The sequence below is a fragment of the Solanum stenotomum genome, chromosome 3, assembly GCF_019186545.1.
Source record: "Solanum stenotomum isolate F172 chromosome 3, ASM1918654v1, whole genome shotgun sequence".
Lineage (NCBI taxonomy): Eukaryota > Viridiplantae > Streptophyta > Magnoliopsida > Solanales > Solanaceae > Solanum > Solanum stenotomum.
Window position 1 is genome coordinate 10,235,901 of NC_064284.1, and position 24,236 is coordinate 10,260,136.

Here is a 24,236-nt window from a genome sequence, read left to right on the forward strand (position 1 = left end):
AATCATCCTAAATATATAGAATTAAAGATGATCAAAAGAGACTCATAGGTGAGAAATGGGCCATACAAGTCTTAACTGGACTAAGAAAGCCCATCTTTGACACAGCTTAAATTGGGTCAGAACTGGAGGGACTCTTTGCATCGTATAGCCTTATTTGAGGCCTCTTTAAACGGAGAGCAATGGACACATAACTAACTACCTTTTCAACTAATCAAACATTATTTAGAGTTTTATAGCTAATTAAATTTCAGTCGTGTTTTAATACAAAGACATCATTTGAACGATCATACCTTAAAATCAAATCTTTAAACCTATGGATATGTCCAACAAACTTGAAATATAGAAACTTCCAGCTATATTAGCTCACCGTTCTTGTTTACTATAATCCTTTCTTTTAAGGCCAAATGAGTTGAGTATTACAAATGAATTAATTTTGGATATAGAATGAACTAGCTAAAGTTGATATGACATGCTACTTGGAAAAATTAGACAAATTTATATTAAGTGTATATATATTTCAATTAAGGGAACTTTCTATGAAATTTTCTCATATGTTTGCCAAATGTGTAACAATGTCTTTAGATACGGGTGATATCTATTTCTAGTAGTGATGTCTTTATGTTATTAGAAAAATTATAATAAAAAACAATAAAAAAGAGATAGCAAAATAAGTAATTTTCTTTAAAATCAAAAGTATATACCAATAATATCTTTTTTATATTGGTAAAAACATTATAAGTTAATAAAATGTTAATCATATATCTTAGGGGTCCAAGTGCAAATTTCACAAAGCTTAAGGTGCGTCTTTTTTTCAGTTTTGTCAGTTTGACAATCTTTGCAAAGCTGAAAAAATTTCAAAACCCTACTAAAACCTCTATTTCCTCTTAAGAGTCAAAAGTAGTCTTAACCAGAAAATTTGTAAGCGAAGATTAATGGCAGAAACGATGGAAGTGGAAGTGGAAGCTGCGGCGACGGCAGAGAGAGAAGCAACAAACAGTGTCATATGTCAGTTGGCAGACCCAGAAGGCAATCCGTTGGGTGCCGCCTTGTACCTCCCTGAAAACGCTAGTCCAAAAGAGCTTAATCAAGTCGTCAATAAGCTTCTCAGCAATGTAAGCAAGATGAACTTCAATGCTTTTTTCTATTTTTATTTGCGTTCAACCTATTTGGATTGAAATTATTACCAAGGAAATTAAAGAATAAACAATTCTATTAGCTAGACTGCTTTCATAGTTCAAATTGAATCAAAATGATTAGTAAACAAGAAGATTCTAGAGAATTACGACTGTGAGGAATCATGGTGTATTAGATATCATTTCATAAGTGTCAATTTTCATGCTGACTTGTAACTATGGGATTTTTTGGAGTTTTTCAGGAGGAAAAGTTGCCTTATGCATTTTATATCTCAGACGAAGAGCTTGTGGTGCAGCTTGGATCATACTTAGAAAAGAACAAAGGTAAATTGTGTAGGAGAGTTGTAATGTTATGGAGCTTATGAATGATTATCGAAATGTTTATTTTGCTAATTATTGATGGATATACTTTGGTGAATTCATTGCAGTGTCTGTGGAAAAAGTCTTGACAATAGTTTATCAACCACAAGCAGTGTTTCGAATCCGCCCTGTCACTCGTTGTTCGGCCACAATTGCTGGTACAAAATTATTCACTCTTGTCATTATGCTACTGAGCATCTTCTCCTTGTGATCCTTTTACTCTGGTAATTGATACTGCGGCTTCAAGAATTTATGCTGTGGGTTAGTTTAGGTGGAACTGCAGTGCGGATTGATTACTTTGAGCAGTTGCTAATCTAAGAATTAACACTGTGTTTGGTTCCAAGATGGAAAGGGAAAGAATAAAGTGAGAGAGAAAGTGCAAATTTTACCTTACTGATGGAGTGGCTAGGATTTCTTTATTAGTCGTTGGAATAGATGAAGAGACACAAAAAAAGGGCTTAGCAAAGGTTGATATGGTTGAGATTCTTAACCTCCACTTTACCTCACGTTTTCATGTATTTCCTTATCAAACAAGGTGAAATCCCATAATCCTCCTCCTTTTTACCCCAGTATCAAAAAGAGAATAATATCCTCTTTACTTCCTTCCGTCTACCCATTTACTTGGGAAATATGCATTTTTTATTCTGATTTAATCTTCTGTTATGGAAAATAGATTGTTCTTCCATCCTTGGACTTAATAGACATTAGTGTGAGCATCAATAGATGGTTCTTATTTGTTGAAAGCAGTAGGCTATTTATGAGCAAACTAAAGATCGATGAGGAGAATCTCAAATGAGTTTGCGAGCAGCTCCAACAAGCTTTGTTGGTAAGAGGGAATTTATGTAGACTATTTGGGTGGGGTGAGGGATCCAAGCCTGCAGACATTTACCAGAATTTCAATGGCTATGATCGTTTCATAAGGGATCGAAGTCTAGGGAGGGTAAAGTGTACACAACCCTTACCTTAGGTAGAGAGGTGGTTTCTGATAGACCCTCGGCACAAGAGAAACAGGGGGGTGGGGATAGCAAAGCATGAACAATAATACCAGAAGAGGGATATAATACAGGGTGGAGAAACATATCAGGGAAGAAACATCTGGTTTGGCTTCACAAAAAGAGAAAAATCCTCCTCTCTACCTACCCCTCCACATTTCCATTATTTTGGGAAAGGTATTGAAGATTAAAAAAATAAATGGTGTTGGTGGTGGGTAGTTGCCAAAACAATGGAGTTTTAATATGTTTATGAGTGAATGTGAAAACCCCCTTGCATGAACTTCTATGCTTGATATGTTCTACAGTCAGGATTTTATTTTCCACCTGCATTTGGTTCATGCAATAAGCTATTTAGTCTTATTAGTCGGTGATCTACAACCAATTCATATGCGCTTCTGTTTTTTTGTACTGACTGAGTAACATTTCTCGGCTTGTCATTATCTGTGTTCGGTATATCTTTGTCTAGTGTTCTTTTTAATCTTTCTTTTACGTTGTACTTGACAGCTGCTCATCTCACCCTGGAACCTTCACATTTGCTTTAATCAGTTTGGGTTTTGTGCTTGCAGGTCACACTGAAGCTGTTCTTTCAGTTGCCTTCAGTCCTGATGGACGACAGTTGGCAAGTGGATCTGGTGACACTACAGTTCGTTTGTGGGATCTAAATACCCAGACACCATTGTTTACATGTCAAGGTTTGAATCTAAGTTTCATAGGCATCAGTTGCAGTCTCAGCTTTTCATTTATCATATTATGTAAAATATAGGAACTGAATGATAAAGGTCTTTAAGTGTATCCTCTTACAAGATGTTATTTAGCTGATTATCACTTATGAGAATGGTAACTTCTTAATATGCTGGGATTAATACTTGGATATTGGACCTCCCTCAACATTCTCATACTCTCTGGTTTAAATCCTAGTTTGGTTACTTTGAATGCATCTTAGGCACTGGTCATTTATCATGCATCTGGTCAGATGATATTGTATGTTAACTTTCCGAAGTGGTTTTAACATTGGATTGTGAGGTCATTTATTTCTCTGTAAAGTTCTGCTTATTCTATTCTTATGCCGCAAATGCTGCAGGGATTACCTGTTTTTTCCTTCATTTTTGAAATTTCAGCATCAAATACTAGTTATAAGTCTGCAAGCTACCTGTATAACCAAATATATTGCATTTACTACCCAACAAAAAGAAAAGTGAAAATAAACAGGTTTTCTGTTCTAAAGCGTATAATTCTGTCAATGCTGCTTGTTCCCTTTGCCAAAGTTGCCGAATCATGGTCTTACCAACATTTCCCTTTATGTGTTTAATAATGTCTACGAATGAATAGTGACTCTATATCCTCTTTGTTCCAGGGCATCGAAATTGGGTTCTTTCTGTTGCATGGTCGCCAGATGGTAAGCATCTTGTTAGTGGAAGCAAGGCTGGAGAACTTATCTGTTGGGACCTTCAGACTGGGAAGCCTTTAGGGAATCCGCTTACTGTAAGTCATCTCAGACTTGTTTTTGTATAGTTATTGAGATTGTAGAACTATGGATTTTGATGTGTTTTTGCCTGCTGGGCTTTATGGGTCAAGATCCCTGCTAAAATAGCATTTTCCTTGTTAACTGCTGTCTATTGTGCCTCAGTTACGATAAATCCTGATAATCTTTCTTTTTTCCGGATGAAGATAGAATCCGGATAATTTACTAGCAATGAGCTCCAGTGTTATTAAAGTTTAGTTACTTGTCTGTACAAATAGTATATCTGTGGAAGGGCTCTATTTTTTTTTTTTTTTTGTTGTGCTAAGTAAGGAAACTTATTAGTCACGTTGAATATTGTATGAAGTGATAGCAACCAAATTCAAGGAAGTAAGGAGCTCAAATAAACATACAAGAGCTTGATAGAAAATTAGGGAGTATAGATCGAAGAAAGAAAGGACTCCCTGTTTTTTTTTTTATTCAAAAAAAGAAAGAAAGGACTATCTAATAATTTAAATTGACAGTCAATTACTAGATTTAATCTGTTGGAGAAAAGAATTGAACTCATTCATGGAAATCCTTACCTAGGGGCTAAGAGAATCTAAGGAGGTTCAATGGAGAGATACTAGGGTTCTTCCCTTTCACGCTCACAAGGTTCAATCATCCAAATTCAAATTCAAACATAGCTAATGAACTAAACCCTTCTGACAACTATTTATTCTAATGGGATGTTTAGTTGTGGGATAAGGATAATAATCCCATGATTAAATTTGGGATTAACTTTATCCCATGTTCGGTTTGAGGTGTTAGCTAATCCTGGGATTATGTTATCCCACCATTTGTACTACCATCCCATATAGAGGGTGGGCCTTGTTCGTGCCTTGTAAATCACACAAGTCTTGGTTTGCGCCTTGTAAATAACTATTTAAGCATATTGTCGGTCTTCAAACCCTCTTGGATGGCTCTCTTAAAAGTTCCTTGAGCTCTTGAAAGATGTTTGAAAGTCTTCACGCTCATGACTGCCAGCTTGAGAGTTATCATGAATTGAGCATTATTTCCCACTATAGGTGGTATTATTGGCTAATGTGCTTATGTTTGTTGGTAGCTAGAATTCGGAGTGTAGGTGAATCCTCAATTGAACCATGCAAAGTAGATGTCACAGGATGTATATGCATAATTTGATCAATCATTGATTACTTTAGTTGTATTTTAAGACTATGAGTGTCTGCAATGTCAAATTATGGTTACTGAATGCTGCCCAAGTGGCTCAGTTCAAACTTTTCATGTTTCCTTCCTTTTTAATTTTGACATTATCTTCTATTCTTATTTCACAATACCTACATATACCCCTTTGAAGATATTCAAGTAAAGAGGCCTTGAATTAATTGAATTAAGAAACTACACCTAGGTCCTCTATTCTGTCTTTCTTGACTTAAGTCATGGCTTTTTGTGTGACATACACATCTTCCCTTTGTTGCTTTTGTCAAAATAATTGTCCATGATGCCAAAGTAATTGGCTCATTTGGACTTGCTGTATTGCTTTGTGAACTGTTCAAGAGAAACTCTTTGAAGAGTCTGATCTGACCTTACCATATTGCAGGGCCACAAGAAATGGATAACTGGTATTTCTTGGGAACCTGTACACCTCAGTGCTCCATGTCGCCGCTTTGTAAGTGCAAGTAAAGATGGCGATGCACGGATATGGGATGTTACCACAAGGAAGTGTCTCATTTGTCTCACTGGCCATACACTGGCAATAACATGTGTAAAATGGGGTGGAGACGGAGTTATATACACGGGGTATATTTCTTTAGAGCATTTCACTTTACAGATTGTTGTCATTTGTGTAGTATATTGATCTCTGTGGTGAGCATCAACTTACTGTGATTGGCCCACTTGATGTATCTATTTTCTTGAACTTTTGATGTTTCCTTTGGTACATAGTTCTCTCCTTTTTTGTGTGTGTGTGGGAAGGGTGGGGTGTGTGTGTGTGTGTATACACAGAGAGAGAACGAGCCATTGAACCCAGACATTAGTTTAAGATATCTTTGATATGGTGTTAGTAACATTTGCTAGTTCATATTCCAGATCTCAGGACTGTACAATCAAGGTATGGGAAACCACGCAGGGGAAGCTAATACGTGAATTGAAGGTGAAGTCTATAACTTTTGATTATTGTGGGATTTTCCAACTGCTCTCATGCATGTGCCGTGACTTTGTATTATTATTCATCACCTGTATAGTGTATTCAGTGAGGTCGGTATGTGCTTGGTGGGCTTTCTATATTTCCTTGAGATCCCTGTGAAGCTTTCTTTTAATTTACATTTGAAGTAGAAAGGAAATTTTCTGACTGCTCAAAAGTGAGGCTTGTGAGATGTACTATCATTTGTCTTTGTTGTCCATTGTGACATGTGGACAATTTTTGAGCATCATTGTAATTCATTTTAAGAAACACTATGTCTAGGTGGAATAGGTGTGCTCCTATATATTTTGAAGCTAGTGGATGTGCATATATGAAAAGTGGAGTTTCTCGCCTCCCATAGAGTAAGATGTCACTGGAAATTATGACTAGATGGGTAGTTTCTTAGTTATGCTCCTACCATTTCATGCTATGCAGGGTCATGGACATTGGGTAAATTCTCTAGCACTGAGCACTGAATATGTTCTTCGAAGTGGAGCTTTTGATCACACCAATAAACACTTTGCATCTCCTGAGGAAATGAAAAAGGTAATCTTTTGGTATTCCTAGTCCCAAAGCTTCTTATGTACTTAATTTCATTTGCCCTCAATATTGCAAGGATTCACTTTTATCAACTTAAGTTGGATTAAATTAAGACTTCACCCCCACACATCCTTATGGAGATACTCTGCTGTGGAAGCGTGAAATGTTTTTGTATTATAACTCAAAACTTATGGTGAGAGTGAGAAGTCACAGGAAGGTTTGATGTTCAAAAATATACCAGCTGAGCTCATCTCATCCATGATCCATTAGGCTAGTTCAACGACCTCCTCAGTCTGGGAGTGCTGCAGTATGACATTGATGAATACGCCTCAATTCCAAGCGCGTTGGTGTCTGCTATATGATCCTATCTATCCATTTGAACCCATTTCATTCCTATAGAAAAAGTTCAATGTCAGATACTAACTAGCAACTATTTTTTCGGTTTTCGTGTGAGGCTAGATGTTGACACAATAGTGAACATAGTAAACTTTTAGAGCAATAGTAGGCTGTATAATTTTGGAACTCGCAGCTTAGTCCTTAAAAACATTTGCAAAGGTGAGCTATCTACCAATTAAGCAGCTCGTACAAGATCGTTTGTATCCTTTTTGAGTGAGTGGCAGCTCAGTACTTGAAACATTTGCAGAGGTGAGATTTTCTCTCAATTAAGCAACTCGTACAAGATTGTTTGCCTCCTTTTGTTGTACCTTCTACATTTTGCTAAAAAGCTAGGGTGACAGAAGAGATCCTTAATAGAGATGCCAGCTAGAAAAAGGATAAATCTATCTTTTCAGTTTTGTTGATGATCAACAAAAACATAAGCTGCATATATATGAGGATTTGATAGGAAAGTGATGGTAACAAATAGAAAGGTACAGAAGCCGGGGGGCCCTCTAACATATAGAGAAAAAGAACCTCGCTGTTTTGACTCTTGGAACTCAGATGGAAGTTAACAAAATCGGGTGTCTTTCACTGAAATGGGTGTGGAGTTTGCAACTAAACCTAAAATTTAGGGGGTTCTTCTATCTTTTGCTTTCTGCTTTCCTGAGATTATGCATGCCTATATCTTGTGGTTCTCGAAGCATCCCATATTCTCATTTAGCAGGTGGTAGGACAACAGTATACACTAACGAGAGGCAAAGAGCAAAAGAAGAAGAACGAAAATCTTTGATGCTATTTAGTTGCTCCAAATTGTAATTTCTCCATCCTCACAGTACTTAACATTGCTCTTGTTTTATCGCCAGGAAGCACTTGAAAGGTACAACAAAATGAGAGGTAATGCCCCTGAGAGGTTGGTATCAGGATCAGATGATTTCACAATGTTTCTATGGGAGCCTGCTGTCAGCAAGCACCCAAAAACTCGCATGACAGGTCATCAACAGGTTAACAATCTTTCTGTGCTGTAAAGGATGGTTTTCTCCGTGTGCATATGTGCTTTGACGGTGAACATGGCCTTCATTTTTTGTTCTAAGCATCGAACCATGAATTTAAATTTTTGCAGCTGGTTAATCACGTTTATTTTTCTCCGGATGGTCAATGGATAGCAAGTGCCTCATTCGATAAGTCAGTAAAATTATGGAATGGAACCACAGGAAAATTTGTTGCTGCATTCCGAGGCCATGTTGGACCTGTATATCAGATAAGGTTAAAATTTGCCATAAAACTCAAATCTTCCGTTACTTTAACAGTCAACTGTTAGTTACTATCCTTGTGTTTTGCACAGCTGGTCAGCCGACAGCAGGCTACTTTTGAGTGGGAGCAAAGATTCAACCTTGAAGGTATGTGTTTGCATTACTCTTGGTTCTTGCCCTGTTAAAAACAAGTCATTAAGAAAACTATTTATGTCTGTATTTAGGTTTGGGATATCCGGACAAAAAAATTGAAACAAGACCTTCCCGGCCATGCTGATGAGGTAAGCTTCTGCCACAGGCATTTTCAGTCTCTTTCTCTACAGAACTTTTAGATAACTTTGTCTGTCTCTGAACTTGGAAGGTTTTTGCGGTTGACTGGAGTCCAGATGGCGAAAAAGTAGCATCTGGTGGTAAAGATAGACTTCTGAAGCTATGGATGGGATAGAAACAAGGGTGACTCCACCCCTATGCCAATGAAGCTCTTGTTTTTAGCCCTGGAAATTCAGGGCCCCTACTTTTATTTATTAGATATAAAATATGTAATTCAAGTAGTAATCACCATTCTTATTATTTTAAAATGATATAAGTGAGTCTTTTACCAACCATTAATCACATAATTCCTTCTTTATATTGTATTTTAGGGATTTGGTTGAGGTAATTATAGATAAGAGTGGTAGATAGTTAAGGTCTTCTCAAGTTATTTTCCTCTTGTTCACCGAAGCTTAATTGAATCAATTTGATTTTACAAGTCTGGCTTTATAAAGTTTCTTCGTACAATTTCCCACAATAGAGTTGTTTCAGTCTAATCAAATCGTGACACACTCTAGATTGGAACTGAAAATGTATGTGCAAGCTGGAACATCAAATTCACTTGTTGAATTCCAATCGCCTCTATCGTTGATTTTTCACTCAGTTATTGGATTTTAATTGCCTTTAACGTTAATTTTTGAGTTAAAAATGCCCCTGGTCTTTGTGAGGGAAGGTGAGGAAACAACTTTTTGATAACCCAATGATTTTGGTAATTCTTTATCTGTTTGACATTGATGCAGTATGAACAAACATGTTAGATGCTACGATTATTTTTTAAAAAATATGAGGTTGTAATATATAACGAAGTTCCATACATATTGAATTTTTGAAGAAATATTCGAAGTTACAATCGTATATTTTTTTCTTAAATTATCATCTCTAGCTATCTTAATTTTTACCACCAAGTAGAATGTTAAAAATATATACCTATTGAATTCATAAATATATTTTGAAGTAAAAAAAAAACTTGACTTTGTGCATGTTTATCCTATTTTTCATCGTTTAGTGATTCAATATTTTGTCACTATATAAAATATCATTTTTTTTTCATATTTGAATAATTCAATATATTTTGAAGCAAAAAAATGATTTAATTCACTCGAGTTTTAAATGGTTAAAGTAATGTTTTAATGCTTGTTGACTTTGAAATAATAAAAGAGAGGAAAATAATAAGAAAAAGAAGAGAATTTAGATTATGTTGTTTAAGAATCTGTTTGAATTGACTTAAAAGTTGATAAAATCTATTTTTAAGCATTGTTAGCTTTTGAGAGTGTTTGAAAATGTTAGAAGTAACTTAAATTTTTTTTTTTAAGTCAATCCAAATTGATTCTAAATTAGCCAATTGATTTTATTTGTCTAATAAAAATAAATTCGGTTTTGCAAAATTAGGAATTAAACCCGAATTCAGCAAACCATTCTTCTTCCTTCCGCGCTTTCTCTCTTCACTGAAGCCTCCTCAGTCTTCAACAAATTTAGGGTTCCAAATTGAACTTTAAACTTGTTCAATTAATTTCATCAATGGCGTCTCATAATCACATGGACGATGTAATTTCTTTTTTTTTCCTTTTTCAATTTCTAGGGTTTTCTTGTCTAATAGTAATTACTTCTATTTCCTTTATACTATAATGTTGAATAATTTTCGTTTTGAGGAATTGTCAGGACCTCGATTTTGGTGGAGATTTTGCCGCCACTAGGCGTTCAGGTTTGCTAATTCTTCGCCATTGTCATCTTTACTGCAAGCTTTTGAGTATATTATTTGATTGCAAGTGATTTTAGGTACCAAACGAAGCTTTGGAGACCTTGACGATGATGAGGACGATATTTTTGGCTCTAAAAAGGTGTTTTGCTTATTTACTCTTATTTAAGTTTGTCTTGTAAGCTATACTTTCAAACAAATCATGGGATACATGGGTAGTTGGTTGCTCATAAGCACTCTCTAAGTTAAAATTTATGTGATATGCTTCTTTTCAGACATCATGAATTTTGTAACATAATTAAGTGCCCTTTTTGATACTGTCAAGGATTTAAATCCTTCAAGAATATTTAACTTCTTTGACTGATCTGTGATTCTTTTCAACTAGAAAAATAGGAGTCATAGGGACTATTAGCATGGCAGTTTAAGTCAATATTTAGCATTTACCTCTTTCAATACTAGGGTAATTTGTTGAAAGTAGAGGAAACAGCACCTGGTGCAGCAACAGGGATGATCTTGTCTCTTCGCGAGAGGTATGGTATTGGACGCTTGTTGCACATCTGTGAACGTTTTTGGATTTAATTGCTTATGTTTTGTCACTTTCTCACTGTTTTTTGTGCTTTGTTATTGCAGTCTACAGGACTGTAAGGATACCCTAGCATCATCTCAGGTGTTTATCATCTTACATTTTTGTTTTTTTATCCGATGGTTATATCCAAAGTAATCTATCATCCTCCTTTTCAACATTATGCATTCATGTTGTATGATTTTTTAAATATTTATATTAATTATCAGAGCCTAGAAATATTCATGTTGGATTATCAGGCCTAGCTCAAGTGGCAAAAGGTGGAGGATTTGTGGCTTAGGTCGCAGGTTCAAGCCCCACACCATGCAAAGCGAAGCCCGGTATTTAAGTGGAGAAGGGTAGAGGGGCGGGCCCATTATCCACCGAGTTTAGAAGGCTGTGATTGGTCCAAAGGGCGGGTCACAGACGGATTTCTCGGTTATCAAAAAAAAATAAATAAATAAATATTCATGTTGGATTATCTTTTTTTTTTTTTTGATAAGAATGGTATGTTGGATTATCTTACTTTCTCTCAGTTAATATTCAATGTTTATATAGGGTTTTAATTAGCTTTAGAAGTAAGCACATGTAGTATCTTTCATGGGAAGTTGTTTTGTTTTTTCTCTGATACTTCACTTAAATCATTCTTAAATTTATTTTAGATGCTTTCGTGGAATAGGATAAAATGTCTTTCTTCCTTTGCTCATCAGATAATAATATGCTTTAGCTAACATGTTGGCTGGATGGTGATGATTTACTGACTACCTATCTTTCATCAGCATAAATCGGTCTTACGTTTCCAACCTTCTCTTTTGAATTGACTCTGCTACTCATACGTCTTAAAATCTCCGAGGGGCTAAGATTTCTAAGTTCACAGTTTGAAGTCTCCTTTTGATATTTTACGCCCCTTCCTTGATTCTTATGCTAACGCTAATTTGTTCAAACTTTGTGTGGGGGCCTTGTGGAACTGCACCACACTTAATGGGGCCTGAATCATGCTGTTGAATGACCAAAATTTTGATTGAAATCTCTTAAAACTTATAACTGCCTATCTTGTTTCAGACAGAACTTGAATCTGCGAAATCTGAAATACAAAAGTGGCGCTCTGCGTTTGAAAAGGAGCCGTTCATACCTCCTGGCATGACACCTGGTATTGTCCCTTTTAGCATCTCTGTACAGTCACTTAAAATCCAGTTCCTTTTCTTCTAGTCTTTTTCGATCTTCGTGTTTTCCCCATTGCTGCTGTATGTTTGAGAGTCATAAATCATATAAAAAACAATAATCATATTTTAGTTCCCGCTGTCCCATTTGATAGATGATATGGTTTTGAAAGGGTCTGGAGTTATATGGGAAAATTTGACTTGTTTGTTTAAGAATAGTAGACTAGTGTGAGGCTTCCACCATCACATCACTGCTTAAAGTTGAATTTCTTGAAATCCTCTGTTATTTATGAATCATGTTCAACATTTAGGGCCACCCTTTAAATGGAAAGATCTTTCATGTTAATTGAGATGGAGTGAGTTACTTTTTCCAATGAAGAGAATTAACTGTGCTCTTATTTGCAGAACCCAAGTTTGTGGTCAGTTATCTTCAGAACCTCAGATCATCTGAGGAGTCCTTGCGTGAACAGGTTTTGTTTTTTGATTATTCCTCTTCATTTGGTCATTCCTAAGATATCATTGAATTTTTTTCTAATCATTATCTCATCTTTGCAATCTGTAGTTGGAAAGAGCAAAGAAAAAGGAGGCTGCATTTATTGTAACTTTTGCCAAAAGAGAGCAGGAGATCGCAGAGTTGAAGGTAAAGTTGTCCATGGACTTCGAATGATAGATTGCATCTATTATATATTAATTTTGACCTATCTTGTATACAATTTGTTCTTTTTTGCGGCTATCTCAACAAAATTGAGCAGGATATTTGAACATGTTATCTTACTGTGTGGTGCAACCATGCAAGAAAACTATATGAAGCAAAAGATACTGATTTTCACTAAGAAATTGAAAATTGAGTTTGTCGATGCTATCTGAGTTGCCAATTGTAAATTGTGCCTTACTCTGAGAAAATCTCGTCTTTATGGTGTGCAATGAAGCCTGCAACTTACATATTAGGGTAAACAAAAGCCTACTGCTGGTCAGCTGATCTTTCATTTTCAATTTTGTCAATTGAAGAGATCTGTGATCTAATCAATACTAGCAATGCCCTTATGTTATAAAATCTAGTTTTATCCTTGACAGGACCTCTGATCAGATGTCACATCTTTCTTCTTTTGGGGTGAGGGTGAGTAAGAAGGCAATGGAATGTTGTTGCTGAATGTTGAGTGTGTTGTTTTTTAAATCCTTTTTTGTAAAGCATATAGTATTGGGTGTTTTTTCCTTTATCTTTATCTTTATCTTTAGTTGCCTTTGTTTTAAATGTGTACATCCAATTCATTGTTTTCTCTTTACTTTGTGCTGGTTAATTCTTTCTTCTTACTTTTCCTACTGGTAAATGTTTTAGTCTGCAGTTCGGGACCTGAGAGCTCAACTCAAGCCGCCATCTATGCAGGTAATAGTAGTATCTTTGCTTACTCATAGTTTAAAACCCTAAAAAAAGGAGGGAGAGAGAGACTGAGAGAATATGTCTATGTGTTATTCCCTGCTGTTGTTCAATTGTTTTGGTGATTATTTCCAATTTAATCCTTTAAAAAGGAGTTCTATGTGTACATCTCCTATGTGGTTTGCGAGCTATTGCATAGGAGCGGGGGTTTTACCCTGTGCGCACCAAAAGGGTTGCTGCTGAGGGTTTCCCTTGTCATCCAAAAAAAAAAAGAGTTCTATGTGTGTAATCTGTATGTGTTGTATGCAGCTTGTTTTTGTTTCACACAGTAAATTGCTTGTTCTGGTTCATTTGGTCGTTTCTTTGCTAGTTTTATGCCTTCTGCTTAAATAATAAAATTGTCTGCCGGTGCTAATTCTAGTTACAGAATCTTACTTCCTACTCAATCTGCTATCAACCTTATTTACATATATTAGCCTGAGAATTTCCTGTACCCTTCGAGGTGGCCCAGTGGTTTGGGCTTGGGACTTCCATGTAGGAGGTCTCAAGTTCGAAACCCCTTGCCAGCGAAAGCAAGGGGTTTGCCTTCTGGGTCAAGCTCGTCGCACCGGGCTTGCCTAGTGCGGGTTACCTCTCCTGTGGGGTTTGCGAGCTATTGCATAGGAACGGAGTTTTACCTGTGCGCACCCAAAGGGTAGCGGCTGTGGGTTTCCCTTGTCATAAAAAAAATAAAATAATTTAATTCCTGTGTTAACACTACTAGTGCTGGTCTCAAGGCTCTAGAATGAGTAGAATCCCTACCAATTCCCAACATACTCAGTATGCTAGAAAAGCACATAGGATATCATTAGGGTTGTAAATTGTAAGTTAGCTTCTTCCTTTTTTTTTTGGGGGGGGGGAGGGGGGGGGGGCTCAATTGACTTAGGTTGAGGGATTTGTTTCTTCGGTCACAAGTTTGAGCTGCGCCAAGTAAGCCTACTCCTTGAGAAGGGTAGAGGGGTGACGCCCTCATCCCTGATTTTCGAAGGCTGCAGTTTTCGGTCATAATTAAATGTAAGTTAGCAAGGGGAATCATGAAAGGGAATGGTTTCACTTTGTGTTTCTATTTTGTTGATACTTTTGATGCAAGTTCAACTATTCGCTTCCAGACTAATGGAGGTAAGATAACTGAAGGGTAAGAGCAACATTTATCCAACATCGAACTGGCTGATAAGATAGTCTCTTAGGAACTGCATATGATGGCCTGTACCTCTTCTCTGCTTGAATCATTCTGCTTAACCCTAATGTAGATCCTACTAGCTGGATTTGGGTCTTTAATATTTATGAAAAGATTGAGTCTTCAGTGTCTACTTGTTTCTTACTATCTATGCTAGTAATTAAGGGGCAGATTTGTTTTTATTGTAATTAATTTATGAAGCCTGCACTATTTTCCAACAATACTCTCATAATCACACAATTATCAAAAACAGAGAGCATCAGTATCATAAATTTCTCCTCCTATTTTCTATTCCCATTTCCTATTTTTCAAAGTTTATATTCATTCCTAGTTGAATTTACCAAGTTTGTAATATGCACATATGATTATGCCCCCTTAACTAGTTTCTCTAAGATTTAGATTCAAGTTTACTCAATGAATGGCCTAAGAGATCTTCATGTTAAGTGAGAACAGATGATAGTCTGATACTAAGAACAAAGTTTCAAGAAATGCATATAGTTCCATTAATTTACCAGAAATAGCTTCCTCCTACTCTCTTTTTGCTTCATTTTGAAGATCTCCAGCATATCCTTAATGCTGAGGAATACAATGTTACCAATTAAAACAAAAAAAATCCAGAAATTTAGAGGTTACAAGCCAGAGTTATGGAATTAAAACCTCTCTGTTTTTTTCTAAGATCTCCAGCATATCCTTAATGCTGAGGAATACAATGTTACCAATTAAAACAAAAAAAATCCAGAAATTTAGAGGTTACAAGCCAGAGTTATGGAATTAAAACCTCTCTGTTTTTTTCTCTTTATTTCCTTTTTTTCTTCTGAGAACAGCTCTATGATTCACTGAATAAACGAGCCTTTGTAGCATTTTGTTCCTTTCTGCTATAATATGTATCTGCAGTGAGCTCTCTCTCCCTTTTTTCCTGGAAAATGTCATTTTATACCGTAGCTTTTCCTTATTTCTTTTTGGGTTAACATTTGTTTTTAATCTCTTTGTTCACATTTTGCTCAGTTTCCTTATTCTTTTGGGGGTAAATTTACAGGCACGGAAGCTATTACTAGATCCAGCTATTCATGAAGAGTTCACTAGGCTGAAGGTGAGTTATCTGGATTGATTTTAATTTCACGCTGAAATGTCTGGAGAGGAGATTGATACATTTATCTAGTGGTTCCATACTTTAACTTCATTGTTCTTTCAAGTCTCTTTGATGGTTGGCTTCAATTCTTTATTTAACGGGGTAGCGCACTGTTGGTGACATCATTCCTGGTTATCTTTTGAATTGCTCAATGAGCTCAGATGATGCATCCTGTTGCCAATGAATAAAGCATGCTTGGTGCTTAAATTTTTGGATGCTTTTCGCGTGTAGTTTATTTGTCTTTTTCATTGTTCCTTCGTGGCCTTGCTGGCTCTGATTGCATTCTTGCTTACATCTTTTCTTAATTTGCATTGCCAGAATTTGGTTGAGGAGAAGGATAAGAAAGTGAAGGAGTTGCATGATAACATTGCTGCTGTCAATTTTACCCCACAAAGCAAAATGGGCAAGATGCTAATGGCTAAATGTAGGACACTGCAGGAGGAAAATGAAGAGATTGGAAACCAGGCTAATGAAGGAAAGGTAGTAAATGGTTTTCTTGAGCAGTGAAGTGTGTAAAATATTAAACTCTTTTAGTTCAAAACTGAATTTAGAGATGGAAAGAGTAATCTAGTCATAAGTTACTTACTTGCCTAGCTTATTTCTTTCAGGTTTGTTAAATTATGATGGTTGCTTTAAAGGTGATAAATGTGAGATGTTACAAAAGTTCTGTTTCTTTCTTTACTTGCAGATACATGAATTAACAATGAAACTGGCTTTGCAGAGGTCTCAGAATGCTGAACTCAAAAGTCAATTTGAAGGTTAATGTTCTCCCAAGTTGTTTTACAAATACACCTGTGTTTTCTTTTTGATTGGGCTAGGAACTTTTTGTTTGCTGCTAATATTTTTTCTGATTGGCTGGTCGGTTTGGTCATTCTAGATATGATCAGTGTGATTGATAATATTGGCGAGTATATTTAGCTTTGCCGTAAATGTTGAAACTTTTGGTAATAAATGCATATCCTCTGGTTCATCTGGACATTACATGAGTAAAGACATAGTCACTCTTAGATATTATTTGCTTTTTGGTAGGTTTTTTTGCTTAAGTAAGCAGTTGACGAGGAATTATACTACATTTTAAATGCATATCTTCTCTGTACTCAAAGGAATCAGTTGCGCCTGATCTGTGTGTGGTTACCATATATCTGCATGCATGCCCTTATTATTGCGACAGTGAAGTCATGCCAGATATAAGGCATGCTTTTACTTAGAATTGAGTTATCATCATCAGTGAAACCTACACCATCCCTTACTGTGAAACTGTTAGTTCCTACACTGATTCACCCATTAGCCTGCTCTCTCCAGAGTTCATAATTTGTTTGTAGATCAAAGTAGTTTCTCCTTGTACTATGGCGGATTATAGTATCTAACTTTTCACATTTATTTATTTTTTGGGGGAAAAATGGCATAACTAGGAAGTTATCACCCTCATTGCGTAAGCAATCCATATTTGTGCTAATTTTGTTATAGATCTTTCATTACTTGTGTTCATTTTACCTTTTAGCTCACCGACATTCCTTTATGTTTGACCCAACTTGAATTCTGTTGCTTTGCCGTTGTTATTTAGAACTGCAATGATGAGTAGATTGATTCACTCACTTTCTAACAATTTTTATTCCCACTTGCAGGCCTATGCAAGCAGATAGAGGGACTGACGAATGATGTAGAAAGATCAAACGAAATGGTGCTTCACACAGTTCCCATTCTTGTTTAGAGTGAAAGTGGACATTAGGATGACTTTTGACGTTTTAATCGTATTTATCCTAGGTACTAATCTTGCAAGATAAAGTTGAAGAGAAGGATGAAGTTATCAGTAAGCTGAATGAAGAGTTGAATGAGAAAAACACTGTTGTGGAGAAAACCGAATTAACTCCTGATAAAACTGCCAATGATGAGGAAATGACAACTACAGAAGCACAGGCAGAGAATGAGTAGCGCAAGCTTCTGGAGTTGGTCAGCACATTCGAGGCCTTACCTTCATACATGAAGCTACTCTTTTATCCTTGAATGGTACAACGGTAAAGCAAGCAGAAGATAAGCCCGCAGATCTGGAACCAAGAGCTATCAGTTTGTTAAGCAACAAGCACTGCCATATCTGACTGACGAGCTGTAGACAGTGTTACCGATGTACTTATAACTGCAATCCGTGTTAGATTCTGTGTTTTTGTTTCCCATTTTCTTGGGTATTACATGGTGTATTTAGTTTCCTATGTCTGCAGCACCAATATAATCTATAGCCTCTTTTGATTCGTAGAACATTTTCTCAACTATGCACTTGCAATTTAGCCGTTGTTGTATCGTGCGGAACTGTAATTTATCTTGTAGAGTGTAGCTAGTCAATATGCAGGTAGCACCTTTCCTTTTATCATTCTATTTGTTTTTGACATTTCTCAAAATGTCAAATTGTCTTACTAACAATGTTTTCTTGATATTTTGTTAGTTCCAAAAATTTAATTCATCATATTAATCAAATTTTGAACTGTGGGTACTGTTTTATTAATGTGATTAAAGCAACTTCATCTAATTCTATTATAATATAGATGTCTCATTTTACTCGAAACAATTCGAAACAATATTATGACGTATTTTTATTGTACTTAAAACGTACGTCCCAGAGAGTTCAAATGTTCAAGGAATAATTCCCCATTTTTAAAAGGCATGATTTCGTTCAACCCAATATCAAAACTGGGACAACTAATATGGGAACAGTTGCTTTTCTAATTGTTTCTCTTACAACTCTTGATATGATATAACAGTGATAACTTGATCTTGTATTGCCCTTAATCAAATGGTGTAATATAAAATAGGTCAGAAGCAGATATGTGACTGACTAGTAAAAAAGGCAATAAAAAGTAAACTAGGCTGACTGAGCAGACGAGTGAAATTAGATTTATTACATTCTATCAGACTGCCAAAAAAGGAGGTACATCGCTTATTTTTTATAACTGTACATGGACTGCTTTCTTCGCTCATCATTCCAACCCAGCCCAGCAGAACCTTTGTTTCCCGTAGCCTGTAAAGGTTCAATCAACCCCTTGTTGTTGCAACCAAGTGCTTCCCCCTGTGAAAACACCCAAGCCATCAGGTGACAATACCGTCATTACATTTCCAAGTTTCACTAAAGTAGTCTCATTCACAGAGGTCCTCATTAATCGCTAGGTGAACTAATCTTTCATTACTACACATCATGAAATTACTCGTTAAAGAGAATCTAAGAATGTCCGAGTATAGATGGGGTGAACGTTTCCTTTTCGATAAAAGATGGATTCTAATAACTTAAAACTATTACAACGACCTAGTAATGAAAGAAGGAAAAAGTTCCCTTCACACCTGAGTGAAAAGATTGAATGGACACCTAGAGATGGGCCATCAATATGGAAGAAAGAATCAGAAGAACAATATTCAGAGTTTTACAAGTCTAGGTAGGTCTCTACTTTTTCTTGAGATCCAAAGATAAGGCATTTTAAGATTACGTAAAACCTCCTCGGTGACACTTGTAGCTAAAACTATAGTTCTTAAAGTCGTGAACGTTTAAACTGTACCTCCTTCCAGCCCATGTTTTCCAACATTCTTCTGGCATAGCTACCAGCTCCAAATGAATGGCTCAAGGATTCGGAAAGAGCTTCCTCTGGACCAGCAGATGTCTCCGAAGGAACAGAATCATCAGAGTTGGGTGAAATTTTTTGCCCTGGACCAACGCCAAACCCACCATGCAATGCTCTTCTTTCTGCAGCTCTGTCCCTGTACAGGTGGTCTCTGTCCTGGAATGGCATAATCACACAACTTAATAGATAGGTAAGAGATTGTAGATCCTTGTGCATGTTCATCTAAATAGGAGAAAGCATCTTTCCAGTAAAATTAAAAAGTTTTCTTAAGAGATGATTCAATTGTTTTTCTACTTACATGGTAGAATTCCCCCAAACCTGAACAAAAGCTCCTCCATTCAGAAGCCCAATAATGGCGTGTTCCCACTTTGTTTCCTCGGTGACTCCAGCTTATAACCTTATGCTGGAGGTGGAGGGTCCTTACCACTAGGCTATCCTTCCATTCTCTTCAATTGATTATTTTATCACTAAAGAGAATGAAATAATCACAGATCCAAACACAGCTCAGCAACTAGCACTATTGTCTAAGATGGTTCAATCTATGCTGTTTGTTTACTGAACTGGCATGCTTTTTTATCTTCATCTTTTAGTTGTGTTCGCCGTCTAATACTTTAATACAATTTGTTACATTTCCCAGTTAGCAAATTTTCTAGTGCAACTATCAGAAAAGTGTTCCAACTTTTCAAGCTTTAAGATACTAAATCTGCTAAAGAACTCACCCTAATTGACTGCATATAGAAATTTTATCCCTATGTTGCTCGGACTCTTCAAAAATGCCAACGGGTGCGTGTCGGATTCGTCAAAAGTTGTGTATTTTTGGAGAATCCGAGACAGGTGCGGCATCAAAAGTGGAGAGTCCGCGCAACTAAGTTTATCCCAAATGACCAATAACCCAGATCATCTCCAAGTATAAAAATTGTATTAGTACTTGAAACATAAAGTGGACGTAGAATACCTTTTCAGGTGCACTGATCTCCGATGGCAGAGATACATCCTCCCCACCAGGAAGTGTTGTGCTTATGGGTTTATATCTTTCAGTGACTGGTGAGCATGTCTGGAATTCTCTGTTGATTGACATTTGTGGAAAGCGCCAATATTTCGTTGGATTGGAAGAATCATAATTTGACAAAGAAGCCAAATATTGTGTGCTAGGATTTCTCAACCTGTACACCTGACCTGTAGTAAGTAAACATTTTGAACGAATGCCAGCAAGGATAGAATAAGGATGGCTAATGCAAACTAAAATCTCATACTCAAAAAATGAAAACATCTTCTCATGACAGCCAAATAATAGAATTTGTCTGTCGTTGAGGTTCTACAATCTTCTGATGCAGAGGATTGAACGAAATAAAGAGAGTTATGGATGTTTCAGAAGAAGTTGGAAATCCCTGTCCCTTTAATGTTGCGCCTCATTACATCTCTTTTACTGTCTATACACATACTGTAGCTTACATGACTTCATCTCAAGATATGCATGTCTAATCTGATAGTATTCTGAGTAAGGCTGACCATGAATGAATGTGAATGCATACATGCTGATGGCTGAAACATGAAAAGAAAGTATTGGCCATTTAGTTTTGCAGGGCAGTCACCAGGGAGGCATGAGTTTGCTCACATGTAAAAAATAAAGAAGGAAGTTTCTGGCATATGTAATGAAAAGATCACGGATTGAATAGATAGACATAGGAAAGGGAATTACGTGAATTCAGATAATTTTTTTACAGTAAGTCACAACAGTTCACTGAGCATTTTATAAACCTCAACTAAAACGGGACATGTTAACAATAACTGATCTGTGTAAACAAATAGGATGCAGAAGTTCCCCTGTAAATGGAAGTTTGACAATGCAAACCTGATGTAACTCGTACCAGATCAAGATGGACTTCACATACTGGGGCAGTTTTAAGAAGATGGCCACTTGAGGGCATTGATGGATGCAGCTTAGCAGTGGGCTTCACCAGTCGTCCTACCAGCTTGGCCACCCTTCTTTTTCGACCTTTTCTGATCTTTTTAACCATTGACCAGTCCCACAAATCAACAGCCTGAATATGTGACAGAGAATCCTCAACTGGTCGTTCAACTTGACCATACTGGGCTCGCCAGTTCTCTTCCTCCAAACAAATGCCTGTTGTGAGGGAACTTCAGTCAATTTTATGCATCCAAAACCATGAAAATGAAGACATTCAACATAAGGTGCATATGTATTTCAGAATAGGAGCCTATTCCATCTTTTTAGTATGAATTGCAGAATAGAGGAATTCATGAGGCAGTCAAGGAAAGATTTTTCTTCAATATAATTCCCACTTTATTTGAACAACCAAAAGAAAATAAGAGAGAGACAACAACAACAACATTCCCAGTGTAGTCCCACTAAGTAGGGTCTGGAAGGGTAGAGTGTAGATAGCAACAACAGAAACTACAAAAATCAATAGACAATATGCTAGATGAAGAGAAAAAGAAAAGGAAGCAACTACAGTACAAGGATTTGTCCCATTTGAACTCCTTATAGTTTGGTGAAATGTCCATATGCTTTCTGCCTTTCTGGTGTCATATCAACATTTTCAACACTAACGTCTTAATGCCAAGTGTGAAAAATTGTATAGAATACAAAATCTATGAATGAAAAGTATCATAATCATTACTAACCATCATCCATGACATCTGCAATTGGATCAGCAGAATCTGTCCAGTCGTCTGGTATCCATTCACCTTCCTCAAGTTCATATGTGCTGTCATTCCCTGCACCGTCAAGGTAGAATGACTTGCAATGCTGCAACTCTAATCATATTTTGAGAAAAACAGAAACCTTGAACCAACCAGCTGCTGACAAATGTGTGTGATCCGTGTCATTTATTTCAGGAGCCACTGTTATGTCTGAAGTACTATTGGCAGCTTGAGTGGTATAATTCGCCAGATAAAGTTCAATGAGAGTATCTTCGAGCCTGACAGTAGATGTATTACAGCGTTGGAAAAGAAAAATAACTACAAGAACAAAAATACAAGATAACTAAACACAGTGTTTTACCACTCTGAAGGTGGTGGCGGGTTTTCTGGAAGCTTGCAACTGGTATCCTCCAAGTGCTCTGCTTAGAGTGAAGCAGAAAGAGAAGGTAAGCAACTGTCAAGTGCAAATGACTTCTGAATTATCAAAATAACGATTATTACACCCAAATATTTCTCTACTGAAAGGATGAAGCAATTTGAAGGACAGCCATTATACTTGTGGTGAGAACATTACTGGTGGTGACAAAGGACTGATAGCAAGAGGGCTCAATAATGAGATAATAAATAATGGATATCATAAGTGAAGAAATTGCATGAAGATACATCTTACATCCATGATCCAACATTTTTCAGTTTTCACAAGTCAAATAGATCAGCAAACAATGAGCAAAACTGATTCGATAATGACTCACCCAGTTATACTCACAAGAAACTGCTGCAATTCATTCAAATCCAGATGGACATGAAAAGTATTTCACCAACCAGAATATAGGAAACAGAAGAATGGTTCTACGTCTATATATTTTAGATATGGTGTCGGAGCTACCATTAAAGTTATGGGTTCACTAGAACCCAATAGCTTTTGCCAAAGCCATAACCTTAAAATCCTGGATCCACTTTTGTTTAGATTACTTGATCCATCAAGTTACAACAAAATGTTTCAATCACCCAAAGTTAAAAGGATCAAGTCTGGATAGAACTCTTAAGGGGGAAACAAAATATATTTACTGCAGCAACAACTTCATCACAAACACATACTATCTTCTATAGCAATAGACAGGCTGGTAAACTTACTCACCTTCAGCGAACTCAGAAGAAAGTGGTTCCACTGCTTGCGCCACATTTTCACCTGACATACTTATGTCTGCATCTACCTCCTCTTTGTTAGAATCCGCACGCGCAATGCTCTCACAACTATTCATTTCACGACAACCATCCTGACGTACAATAATAAACTAGCTTAACATAAATCAAACCAAAAATCAACTAGGCTAACATTTTAATGATATAAATTTGAAAGCAAAAAAAAAAAAAAAAACTCTACCTGAGAAGACTCCATGGGTACATAAGTACCATTTTCAAATTTGTAATAAAGGCCATCATTACAACTATAGTACCAGCCTGCTTGAGGATCGTGATAAAATCCAGTGCTACAAAAGTACGATTGATCTCAAAAGAACTCCAAAGTTTATGAAATTCAGAGGTTAAATAAATCAAAATAAATTCAAGCCCTAATTTCGCGAAAAGAGGAATGGAATAGGAGATTAATATAGAAAATGTTGAGGAAGTAAATTAAATAATATATATAAAAAAAAAATCGCACCGAGCATGATAGTAAAGCTGAGAAGTTTCATCCCAAACGAACTGATTATCGGATTCGTGCAGTTCCAGTTCTTCTTTCTCGGTTCCCGCCATCACTAAGCTTTGCAGATCAATATGGTGAATTCATTAACTTCAGAATCTACAAAAATTATGGAGTTTCAACCATTAAAAAGTTTGAATTCTAGTTGTAATAACCACACTTTTGGGGGTTCTGCCATAGGAGCAGCAGCAAAAGGGAATACTGTTTCAGGCCCATAAAAGGTCCATGAAATAATATTTGGACTCATATTTCAGAAATAGCCCAATTTAGCGAGACAGTAGGGGATATTGTAAGTTATGTGGGCCCTACAGTAATAGGACATTCTTTTCTTAAACTAGGATATTTTTTTTGAAACTAAGAGATTAGTTTAGCAACAATATCAAACAGACTCCAAGTCAAATAGATACAAATTAGACGAATAAAATCTTGTAAAGTTTGAAGTTGGACTATATATCTAACACATATAATATACTTCCTTTTTTTTTATTTGATTTGTTTTCTCTCTGGAGGAACCATGCATGATTGCA

General features: G+C 36.4%; 4 protein-coding genes across 5 annotated transcripts in view; 2 read left to right on the plus strand and 2 right to left on the minus strand.

Annotated features, from left to right (window-relative positions):
• The window catches only part of LOC125857689 (LRR receptor-like serine/threonine-protein kinase RGI3), a 297,610-nt gene that overhangs the window by 50,234 nt on the left and 223,140 nt on the right, over positions 1-24,236 (minus strand). The gene's annotated exons all lie outside the window — the stretch shown is intronic.
• On the plus strand, positions 766-9,042 carry LOC125857698 (notchless protein homolog). The gene is made up of 13 exons (XM_049537309.1): positions 766-1,112; positions 1,376-1,457; positions 1,562-1,651; positions 3,052-3,177; positions 3,840-3,967; positions 5,545-5,744; positions 6,033-6,096; positions 6,562-6,672; positions 7,908-8,045; positions 8,165-8,307; positions 8,387-8,441; positions 8,519-8,575; positions 8,656-9,042. The coding sequence occupies exons 1-13, from the start codon at positions 933-935 to the stop codon at positions 8,737-8,739; spliced, it is 1,458 nt and encodes a 485-aa protein (XP_049393266.1). The 5' UTR covers positions 766-932; the 3' UTR covers positions 8,740-9,042.
• Positions 9,993-24,236, plus strand: part of LOC125857704 (FKBP12-interacting protein of 37 kDa) — a 224,029-nt gene continuing 209,785 nt past the window's right edge. The window contains exons 1-14 of one of the 2 annotated variants that reach the window (XM_049537316.1): positions 9,993-10,148; positions 10,263-10,305; positions 10,380-10,441; positions 10,759-10,829; positions 10,930-10,966; positions 11,924-12,011; positions 12,427-12,491; positions 12,584-12,661; positions 13,358-13,405; positions 15,649-15,702; positions 16,060-16,221; positions 16,430-16,499; positions 17,367-17,422; positions 17,506-17,669. In XM_049537316.1, the coding sequence (XP_049393273.1) occupies positions 10,122-10,148; positions 10,263-10,305; positions 10,380-10,441; positions 10,759-10,829; positions 10,930-10,966; positions 11,924-12,011; positions 12,427-12,491; positions 12,584-12,661; positions 13,358-13,405; positions 15,649-15,702; positions 16,060-16,221; positions 16,430-16,499; positions 17,367-17,422; positions 17,506-17,669 (1,025 nt within the window). In that variant the 5' untranslated portion in view covers positions 9,993-10,121. Of the gene's footprint in view, positions 10,149-10,262; positions 10,306-10,379; positions 10,442-10,758; positions 10,830-10,929; positions 10,967-11,923; positions 12,012-12,426; positions 12,492-12,583; positions 12,662-13,357; positions 13,406-15,648; positions 15,703-16,059; positions 16,222-16,429; positions 16,500-17,366; positions 17,423-17,505; positions 17,992-24,236 lie in introns of those variants that run through there. The other variant, XM_049537315.1, reaches the window with a different exon arrangement.
• LOC125857699 (uncharacterized) lies at positions 18,516-23,852 on the minus strand. Its single transcript, XM_049537310.1, has 10 exons — positions 23,671-23,852; positions 23,392-23,497; positions 23,146-23,284; positions 22,369-22,426; positions 22,161-22,285; positions 21,990-22,082; positions 21,196-21,468; positions 20,299-20,519; positions 19,281-19,499; positions 18,516-18,799 (listed from the first exon to the last, which is right to left on the minus strand). Exons 1-10 carry the CDS (start codon positions 23,760-23,762, stop codon positions 18,671-18,673), a joined length of 1,455 nt encoding a protein of 484 aa, XP_049393267.1. The 5' UTR covers positions 23,763-23,852; the 3' UTR covers positions 18,516-18,670.